Here is an 11620-nt window from a genome sequence, read left to right as displayed (position 1 = left end):
CAGTAAAACCTTCTCAAGTTCATTATCATCTGTAAATTAGAGGATGTTTGTCCCATTGCACTTAAAACTGTAAAATGTAGTTCTGCACTGGTGAAGGAAAGATTTAACAACATTGCTAAAATGCAGTAAGGACCAAAGAACAAGATTTGTAAGAGAAGCAAGTAGTAAAAAAATAAAACTGGCAGCATGCTAGCAAAAAACCCCAACCAACCAAAATCCACCACAAAAAAACCCCAGCCACCCCAATGAAACATCCAAATTAAATAATGAAGGCAAGAGGATTAAATATATTTTCATGCCAGTATAAACTGTTCAAGATGTGAATTCTGTAGCCTGAAAGACTATCTCAGTCACAGCCAGTTCTAACAGTGTACTTTATTCAACATTTAATGGCTTGACCTTGTAAATCATTATCAAATCTTGAGCAAACATTTCACTATCATGACACACCCTGACTCTAATCAATTAAACATTAGCACTTTGGAGGGAAGAAACTGGTTTCCTCTAAAGCTGCCTTCCAAAAGGTAACCTGGGATAACAGAAACCTTTTTATGATTAACAGAAAGACGAAACTGAGAAATAGATTCAGAATCAGGATGAGAGTTTTGTAATGACGGAGTAAAGTGAAAGTATTGGGAAAACCCCAAGCTCTTTAACTGCAGCAAAAGTTCTATGATCTGGCCCATTTTCTGTTGGAAAACAAGCTGAGTTTCCCTCTCACTCTAGGCCATGCAAAGACAAGTGTTCTGCCACTGTGTGTTCTCCTCACCCTTGTAATCCCTCTGATGCACACCAACTGTCTTCATGTATTGCCATAATGATCCATTTCAGTATTTGAGTTAACTGGTAGGACATTAATGGCATTACTAACCCCATTTGTACATGTATGTACATTTCCCTAGGGGGGAAAAAGTCCCTAGGAAAAAAAATAAGATTGTGCTCCAGACAAGCTTAGCAAGGTTATTGCTGTCAAGAGACTGTGTTCCCATGAATATAGGTAAGATTTGAGCTGGAATTATAGTTAGTATAAATTTTAATGCAAAGAACCACCATTTCACTTAGGTGGATTTCTAAAATACACCATAAAAAGAAGCCAAAGCTTTATGGTGCAATCTTGATTCACACAAACTCTTGCAATAAATTGTCCCTTAAAACAGGGAGGCTGCTAGAACAAGGGCACAGCATTCCTGGTAGTATCTCTGGGAAGTTCTTGGAATGTTTAATCTAAAATGATAGGTTCCCCTTTGAATTCAGACATTTATTTCCATTGCATGGTGTCTATATATATATATGCATATATATGCATATGTATATGTGTATATATATATATATATGTATAATAGCATGGGATACTTTAGTCCAGACAAAATTTTTGAAAACAAACAGTCTTTTTAAAATATAAAAGAATTAACTTCAAACCCCTCAATTACCTTCAGAAACTAACAGCATAAAAAATGTATTTAATGAATACTCAAGACAACGGCCAGACTAATCCTAGAGTGCCTTAATAGTGTGAGGAATGCAGTAATTTTTAACAGGTTGAATTCATTGGTATGTTGTCACAACTAACACTTGTTCTGGACAGAAAACCCAGGAAAATAATTTAAATAAAACTTGGGACTCTTGCTGGTTTCTAAGACTGCTGTATAAATGTCTGTGTGCAGGAAAGGTGACTAAACAATTTAAAAATTATGCAGAACTATGTCCTGATGACCAAAAGCAACACAAAGTACATTAAGTTTAAAAGCCTTAATCCCTTTAATCATTCATCCACAGAAACTCATTTCTAGCGACAGTTTCTGTGGAAATACAGATTTTGCAAATATATACCACTGCAGCTGGGGATTTCATCATACTCAGGAACTTCTCTTTGCCAAGCCTGCTCCTGTTCCCACTTATCCCCACTCAGCACCAAGGGTGGATGGAGGAGGCCCCCATGACAGAGCTTCCCCCAGATCCCACAGCCTGGGATCCATCAAGGGCCCAGGAGGCCCCGAGGGTACCTGGGGGCACCTGAGCCTGGTGCCACCACCCCAGGGCAGGCAGGTACCCTGGAAGGGCAACAACACCCAGAGGGCAGTTATTAAAAAAATATAAATTACAGGATATTTCTGAGTTGGAAGGGACCCACAAGCATCATCAAATCCAACTCCAAGCCCTGCACCCCAGAAATCACACCCTGTTCCCGAGAGGTGTCCAAATGCTCCTTGAGCTGTCAGCCTTGGGGCTGTGACCCCTGCCCTGGGGAGCCTGTTCAGTGCCCAACCACCCTTTGGGTAGAGAACCTTTTCCTGATATCCAGCCCAAACCTGCCCTGGCACGTCTCCAGGCCCCTCCCTTGGCTCCTGTCAGTGTCACACAGAGCAGAGATCAGTGCCTGCCCCTCCTCTGCCCCTCAGGAGGAAGCTGTGACTGCACTGAGGTCTCCCCTCAGCCTCCTCCTCTCCAGGCTGGACTGACCAAGCAACGTGAGCCCTGCTCCTGGCACGGCCTCCCCTCTGGGACCACCTCCACATCCCTCTCTTGGACACTTTCCAATAGGTTTTGAATCTTTCCAAAATCCATCCAATGTTTTTCATACCAAAACAACTGCAAAAATTCATATACAAGTGATCCAAAACAATCTGCCTAATTTGGTGATGCACATGAGCAATATGCATATTCCAAAGAAAGTCAGGTACCAATCCCAGCTGAACTGAAAACTGCTTCATGTTATTTGCCTTAATTCTTTCCCCTGCTAGAAAATAAGCAGAAGTAGGTAGCAGTGTTGAACAGGTACAGAAAAATCAGGTTGATTTTTAGGAAGTGTGGGGAAAAAAAAGTGTCACAGCAGATCTAAAATTCCCATCTCAAGGAGGAAAGATAGAAGCATTTATTCTTGACCCCTTCTACATTTATTATTTGCTGTTGACAGCCAAGATAGTGTTAAAATTCACTAGCAAAGTAGTGAATTTTACACCCTGTTTCATTCAGCACTGTCAAAAAGCACCCGGATGCAGCACGGCAAGAGCCCAGCTCACAGCACTGCTTTTCACAGCAGCTCGAGGGGGCCCTCAGTGACAGGAGGGAGGGCAGTGTGCCTACAGGGACTGAGGGGAAAGAGGTAGCAGTGTACAATTCTTAAATTCAGCCCCAAAAATGCCAGATGGTCACACCACAGACACCTGAGACTCCCACAGATCACTGTTCTGGTCTCATTAAATTCACACACCAGGCTATGTTCAAGGCTTAAGAGAATAAAACTACAGGACATGGTGTAGAGCATTTTCACTGATATACAGAATTTGGAACACAGATGACTCCCATCAACAGCCCTGAGGCTCAAAAGCCTCAAGGTTCCCATCTCAGACCTCCCAATTGTACTTACTGTTTTCTGCATCCAAGTGAACCAATAGTCTTTAATAATCTTTATACACACCTTCAGTGTCCATCTGGGAAATGCAGGACTGACCTCAGCCTCTTCTTGCTGCTGTAGGATGGTTGTGTGTGTACTTGGAAAGGTACAGAGCAGTCTCAGAAGCACGTGAAACAGATTGATACCCAAGCCAGCACCTTTACATTCAGCAAGGATTAGGCTTATTAAAATTGCTTGCTGTGCAATGCATCATTCTTTCTCTCACTCTCAGCAGTTACCAGGATTTCTAGGTTAACCCCTGCAATGCTGGGAACTTGCTTTCCTTTATGAAGGGGTACAAGCACTGGAAGAAATAAAAAGAACCATCTAAAGGGGCGATCACCTGCAACCTGAACTTAAACCAGCAACATGTCATCTCTCCCTTTTTTCTGCTATTCTGAAAGTGCTCAAGTGGCTCATTTCTGTTCAGAGAAATGCCAGAAAACAAAGGACATGCACAAAGAGAGCATCAGCCCATTCCCCCAGTCCCCAAACCCAGCAGCCATGGCAGTCAGGGACAGGCAGAACTGCTTGCTCAGCATGTGCAGCAGGGCCCTGAGGGGAATAAAGGCCTTTAAACCCTGCCTGTGCTCCAAGGGCAGAGTAACACGGATCAGCCAGGTTTGCATTGGCTCACCCATGGCCTGGTGCCCAGCAACCTGCAGCCATCAGAACCCAAGGATTTCACTGGTCAGGATGGAAGAGCACACTCCCATTGCAGACACAATGTGCTGACTTGAGCAGAGCAGCAGTCACTGAGAGGCCAGAGCAGCAGCTGAGCAGGACAGAAACAAGTGAATTCAACCAACAAGTTTAGCAACACTCAAGACACTGAATACAGGATAAGGTTAAGTACCTCTGAGATTTTCAGATCTAAACCCAGAATCTTGGCAAAACATCCAGACACAGCAAGTAATACTTAAGCTATTGAGCATGCCACAGGTAACCTCTGTGATAAGCTGACAAATGAATGTACACAATAAAAAGGAAACATCAGAAATCAGAAACATCAAAAGAGATGGCACAACATAGTACTCACAGAATTTACACAAATACATACAATCTATAGTTTACACTGGCTCATGCTCTAAAATCATTAAATACAATAATTGATTAAGGTTTTAGTAAAAAAAGACGTCAAAACAGCAAAAATGATGGTGGATTCCTAAGACAGATCTCCATTAGAAAATAACTGAATCCATCAATCACAGAATGACTTAATTGAACAATCAGGTGTGACTACAAGACAATCAAGAAAAGCTGGAAGACAGCACCTGATACCATGACCTTTACCACAAAGCAATAGCAAAAGCACTCTTTTCTGAGCTACAGAATGCACAGCACAACCCTTAGCACAGGCAAGGAAACATTTCTTGCCTTCTCTCCTTCTCACAGTTGATATCAGATTAGAGAAATAGCTGCCCTGCCATGTACAGCTTTTGACTCAGAGCATGGAGGATGTTCCTCTGTAACTTTGTACAAATATACTGCTCTGTTCCAATGAACTGAGAAAAAATGGTAAGATGAAACTCTAATATTTTCCTATTCCACTCCAGCCTCCCAAGGAAAAGTACTCTCAAGGTAAGGAGGTCAACTAAGACCAGAAATACAGCAGCTTTTGCTGTGGCAAACAAAAGCCTGAACTCCCATGGAAGGCAGCTGTGGGAAGTTAAACAGACATGTTTAATTCAGAAAGGTACTCTCGAATTTCCCCAGAATAATAACTCAAGAAATACAGCTGCATTCTTTCAAGACAGAAGCAAAACTGATGGAGTCAAGCATGCTTTGTACTTTGAACATCCACCTAATGCAAAGTGAGGAGCACCTCCCATGCAAACTTTATTATGTGCACAGGTTATTGCCCAGGTTACACACTCAGACACTTAACACAAGGAATGGCCCAACTAGAATCAAAGACAGCAAAAACAAAGAAACATGCAACTTTCTCTGACCCCTAGTTCTCATTTTTCTTCCTCTTTTTCCCAGTGCTGACAAGCTGACAGAGAAGGAAATATACATCCACTCAGTAGTCTTCCATACAAGTAAATACAAAAAAATCAAGTGTTTATTGGAAGTCTGCATGAAGGCACAGATGAGCTTGATTACAGACACATTGTAACAATTACAAGTATATGTAAACACCTTGAGATATACAAAAAAGCAATAATACAGCTAGTACAGGAACAGAATGTAACCTGCTAAAAAACCATAACTTCTTTATATCTGAGGTTCTTACAATAAGCTCTGATCCACACCAACACAGTGAATGCTCTTAAAGTCACCACTTGGATTCAAGCTCAAGAAATCTGCACTTTGGCCACTGTTTGATCCAAATTCCAACAGGCTTCCTTCACTGGGATCAGAAAAACATAGGAACAACCAGCTAGACACCCAACCAATCTATAATGAGGCTTCATTGATTCTCTAACTATACAAGAGCAATCACCAAATTAAATGCACTGAAATGTACTGAAATTAAATATAAGCTTCAGAAAAGCTCAAGGATGCTTGTTCCACTTGCATTTGAGGAAATTGCTGTATTTCTGCAGGAAAGGAACAGTCTACAGCTGTCAGGTGATTTTTTCCTTCCTCCACAGGAGGCTTAGATTTCATCTGAAACACCTGCCAAAACAAAAGTCAGCAATCACAAACTAAAGTGCCATGGACAGCTTAGGTTTTACCACTAGAGTAAAACATCTCAGTTTATAGACACAGAATTATGTTTTATCATGAGAAAACCCACCTTTGCACACAGAAGACTACTTCCAATATTTCTGGGGAATTGCTTTTTGTGATTTTTTTTTTGGTTGTTGTTTTTCAATTAGATACCAACACCATAAACTTGAAGAACTGCAACACAGAATTTTTTCAATGGAAATCACAAAAAATGCCCCCCACCCCCCAAAATAGTTTTAATACAGGCAATCTCCAGGCCTAGAAAAAGAGCACTCTGAGCAGCAATTTTACTACAGGGACACAATTTTCACAAAGTCAACCTTCAACCATCTGTCCTAACTCTTCACTCCTCCTCTACAAAAGCTTTACAACATCTGGAGCCCCATTCCAGTGAGGAAAAACTCCCATCCAGGTAACACATGCAGAACAAAACCTAACAGAGCTGCAGCATTTCTGCTGACCCTGTGGCCACATCATCCCAGCTGAAAGATGAGGTAGTACTTTTCTTTGGAGCCCAGCTAGCAGAACAGGCACAAGCACTCTTCTCCCTAAAGTAGCAGCAGCTGCCTGTAATGCAGTGCCCAACTCCACAGTTTATCTCCTCTTCAGAACACACCTAAAATTCAAAAGCAGCTGCTTAGAAAAATAAATCATTATATGAGCACATACTCCCACTTTTACTGCACCATGAAGGCCACGGTCTGCCATGTTCAGTGACTTCCTCCTGTCCACACAGGGGCATTGAACTCAAACTCTACTTGTACTGGGACTCATGGTTGTTACCCACAATTAACATGAAGGTATCCTGAGTACTTATTATACAGAGACGTTGACCTTAAAATAATTTAAAATTCTAAGAACCATGATTCAAACAAAAAAAAAAAAAAAAAAAGAAAGGCTGGGAGAGGAATTCAGCTCCTCAGGGAATTGAGGAAATCAGATTGTCTCTATGCATACAGTCCATTTGGTATTCAGGGGCTCTGTTTGCTCTCTTCAGGAGAGACCTTTCCTCTTAAGGAGGTTGTTGTAACATATGCATGTATTATAATTTTATAGCTTACACTCATAAACCTTCTGGTTTCTTATGAGATGGCTTGAATTGGAGAAATATGCTCTGCATAGTCCATGCTCTGTAGACTCTCAAGGATCAAAAAGAAATAGACTGCCATGACTGAAAAAAAGGAAATATCAGAAAGAGTTGAACAGTATTAGAATTTGTACTGCTTGTAAAACTAAGCATTAGGATCAGGAAAAACACTGTAAAGCTCAATCAAGGTCCCTGGCTGCATCCTCTTAGCAAAGCAATAATTGACACTGAGGATGAGAGACTGTGTTTCTTTGACTGATAAACTATTTAAGGTTCTTTTATTTGTCTCCATGATCAGTTTCCATTTTTATTTAACAGGGTCCATATACTCTCCTGTCAGCAGTGCAGAACTTGCAGACACCCCAGGAATCTTTCTCATTTTCATTGCTTCCAAGACTGCATTTTTCATTCAGCTGAAGTGCACAGGGATTCCACCCAGGCAGCTGGATTCCTAAATGAAAACATTTTAACAGGAAAGGAATCCTGTTCTGCTCAGCTTCAGAACAGCAATTGCCAATAGAACAGCACTAACACTTTCTGGAAAAACTCTGATGTACTTTCTGCCCTTGGGAATATGCTCTTAAAAGAGTACATGTAATTAAAACAGTCTTATCTGGCTTTTAGTTGAAGACTACCCCCAAACAGTCCCATCTCTTCTTCCAAAGAACTTCTGTGGAACAAATCGTGGATAAAATAAACTCTTAATGCTCTACAGAGCATCAGCTGCATTCCAGTGTCCAAGCCAGATCCCTTGAGAGAAAATACAAAAAGAATTGTATAGCATGCTTGATTGTCAGAGAGGAAAGCACTGCTGAAACAGCTGAAAAGTAGATTTTATTTTTTGCAATCTTTAGCTGTGAAGGGGTATGCTCACAAAATGCTCCACACAGCTAGAAATTGCTTCTGTGGACTTACACAGCTAGTGCCAATGCAGTGTGCAACTGAGAGGCATTAGTGATGAAAAGGATGTCAGAAAACCACCCAGGTGCTGAGAGAAACAAAGCACTTACACCCTCGTAGTGAGCTGGACCTCACTGTCAGGTGAGTTTCTCCAGTCTACAGATCTGATAAAAAAATCACAGCTGCAGAATCATAATTCATGACTATAATTCACAAGGAAAACTGAAAATCCATTTACATTTATTAGGAGATGGTTGTGCACAATTTCTCATCTTATTCAAAAAGTCTACAAATAGAGTTTAACACTTCTGATTGCAAGCAAATGTTTGTTCAACGTTCTTAGTTCGATAAGGCCAATTTAGTGCCTTTTTACACTTTCAAGGTTTAGTATACATTTGTCAGTTCTTTACTTTCTTCTGGTAACAGTCCCACTGGAACAGTAAGGAAAGTTCACTAAGACACTTTATAACAGCAGCTGAACTTGGGTTACACAAATTCAGTTTTGGAATATGCTTTGAATGTAAATTATACTAGGCAATTTTCCATTTTGAGATCTTAAAACACCATCAAAGGCTCTTCCTTTTCCACCCACATTTGTGCTACCACCACCATGAGATTGCCCTCCACAGAGCCATACATCCAAGGATCTCAAAGCACTTCAGAAAGGAGGGCACCATTTCAAATTCTGGGATACTTGAGCTGGAATCCTACTTCAAAAAGAGTATATTTTTTTCTTCGTCTTATGTTTACAAAAGGACAAGCGTCAAACTAAGCCAATCCCATCTTGACCTTAGTCCCACCTCTGACTATCTGTCACCTTCTCCCATTCAATCCTATCACTTATTCAGGAGCTCTGGTTAATTATAATGCTCAGAGCTGAGTTTCCTCTATGGAAAGCTGAGCATCTGCTATGGTCAATAATTTTCAGGTGGAAGCAGTGGTCAAATTTTAGGTCTGCCACAATCTTGAGAATTGTTTGACTGGAGAGTAACTACCATAATTAATGTAATGTAATTTGATAATGCACTTGATCCCATATTGGTTTAAGAAGTGTAATAGACTATATATGTATTTCTCTAAATTCTCTCAGAGCTGAAACTACATAGCTACGGTGTAGAAATTCTAATTTTGCCTTAAGCGGAACATTTTACAACATTATTTTAACTTACAACTTTGATTTAGAGCACTATTCTCATAAGGATTTTCAGTTTGCAATTCTGACTGAAGAGGTGAGCGGCAAACATGACATTATATGTACAAGTGTTAGTATACTACCAGAATGCTGTACTTCCTTCTTAAAAATGTCCTTAATAAAGCATTAAGCATGTCAAACAAACTTTTGTAAACAAAAGATAAATTACTCATGTTCTGCTCTGATTATAGCCAGATACATATTCTCATAAAATAAACATTCTCTTGTCATTTTCCATGGCCCACATATCCATATATATGAGGTAAACCATTTAAAATTATCAACAATATATAAACCCCAGTACTCAACAGGAACCTCAGGAAAAATGTAACCGAGTAGGATGTCAATATCAAGAAGTGACACTTTGTTCCACTGCAAAGTGAAACCAATTTATTTGTGCTAAATGAATGGAAAGAATGTATTTGGAATACATTTCTTCGTACATTGTACCGGCTTAGGCTGCTAAATAAGCATTCATTAGTGCCATGTTGTGCTACTTTCTTGTACTCTGTTTCTACCAAGCAATACAAAGTTTTGGCTGTTAAGCCAATATATTCCTCTATGATGATCTTGTTTTCTAACAGACTTTTGAACATTTAAAATACCTGTTCAACCTTTGCTTCAGGGGAATCACAATGAATATATTTTAACAAGAAAGAAATTATCATCAGCTGTTCTCTACAATCACATCGCCTTCTGCAGCAAAAAAATCCAAGAGCACACACTTGAATCAGCTCTCAGTAACCTGTGGGCAGGACCACACTCCCCTGCAGTCACTGTGACAGGGCACACGGTATGGGCAGCTTACAGGTTAGCAGAAATGTCAAGTGACATCATCAAATCTTAAGGTCCACAAATTGTACATTCCACAGACTCCAACAAGCCAGTTCCCTCAGTGTAAAGTTCTGACTGTACCATGTGTTTGAGGTGCTTTTAAACAGGAGAAGTATGGATGTGTCCTCTGTGAATTAAGCTTATTTGCTAGGAAATACCAGAGAGCTTGTGTCTTGGGCACTGATTAGGGTGTCTGACTCACTTTTGCACTAGAAGCTGATAAATTAAATGACTGAAACATAGTGCTGATCTTCCATAAGCTTGGTAAACACTGTAATATTTCAGAATTTATCACGTAGCCCATCATGCCTTTCATTTTCTGCAAATTGTCATGAAAAAATATAAAAAGGTATCCCTTTAATTTTACAAACCTAAAAGCCAGGAAAATGAAGCTTTGGAGCCAAGCAAAACGACATAATGCCGTATTACCAAACAGAGTAGCAAATGTTCCAGCCAGAGAATGGACATACATGTAGTTCAAGTAAACACTGATGGAAAACTTTGTTAAGTTAGTGTTGTAGACCCACAACACTGGCTGCATTTTATACAAACGTTTACAACACAATTAACAGTGAAGCCTATATAACCTCAGTGCAAATAAGTCAAATCCAAATATGCCAAGTAAGCCTTTGGCTTTTAGTAAACTGCTCCGTGTTATGAGTCCACTTCTGACATAGAGACTGCAGAGCACATGCACTAAGGCTGAGAGGAGGGATGCACTGAATGCTGGAAATTGGCTGCCTGCGACGCCGCGCCCTGGCCCGGAGGTTGCACGGGTGGCGGAGGTGGAGGCGGAGGTGGCTGCACTGGGGTCTGCGTGTTTGGAGAAGGAGGAGGAGTGGGACGTTTAAATTTGTCGGGGCTGTTACTTCTTCGTGGTGAAGGCCTCTGCAGAACAAATATTGAAATCACGTTTAACACATTCCTGAACAAAGTTAGGTGCAAGTCCTCTAAGTAAGGCAAAGGAAAAAAAACCAATCACACAAAGAAGTCTGAACAATTATGTGGGAAGAAGAAATTTCAAAACATTGCAGAAAGTCACAAAACAACTTTTACATAAAATAAATGTTCTTCTGAAAATGGAGTAGCAAAGGAAAGGGGAAGTACTCTTGACATCAAAGAGAACATGCCTTCCTTCCTGGCAGCTTGCAGGAAATGAACACAAGACATGTCCTGCAGATATGTTACCCATGATGTCCAGCAACCTAAAAAGAAACGAGATGCTGCAGGCACAGCCCCTCCCAGCTGTGCCTGCCCAAGCAGCAGGTGCTGAGGAAGACTTGCCTTCATGCTGCTGGCCCTGGGATACCAGGATGTGGTACCTGAGCGTGGGTGGGAAAGCTCTGAGCATCAGAGTCTGCCCACAATCTCCAGCTCTCTGAAAGACTCTTAGCCCACACACTGGAGCAAAACCAAAGCACAATACAAGTTGCTTTTTGGAGAACAAAAAAATATTACAATGCCTTGAGCTGCAGGAGTGAAGCAGTTGTTAGAGAGACCCCCTCAGAACAGAAACCACAGATTTTCAACAACTGGT

General features: G+C 40.8%; 1 protein-coding gene across 1 annotated transcript in view; it reads right to left on the bottom strand.

The window, feature by feature from the left end:
* Window positions 1-5431: 5431 nt before the first annotated feature.
* The window catches only part of CCDC6 (coiled-coil domain containing 6), a 51170-nt gene continuing 44981 nt past the window's right edge, over window positions 5432-11620 (bottom strand). The window contains exon 9 of the mRNA XM_005488054.3: window positions 5432-10971. Coding sequence (XP_005488111.1) covers window positions 10780-10971 — 192 coding nt within the window. The 3' untranslated portion in view covers window positions 5432-10779. The remainder of the gene's footprint in view (window positions 10972-11620) is intronic.

The sequence above is a fragment of the Zonotrichia albicollis genome, chromosome 7 (genome assembly GCF_047830755.1).
Source record: "Zonotrichia albicollis isolate bZonAlb1 chromosome 7, bZonAlb1.hap1, whole genome shotgun sequence".
Taxonomy (NCBI): domain Eukaryota; kingdom Metazoa; phylum Chordata; class Aves; order Passeriformes; family Passerellidae; genus Zonotrichia; species Zonotrichia albicollis.
This window is presented reverse-complemented; position numbering and strand designations above follow the sequence as displayed.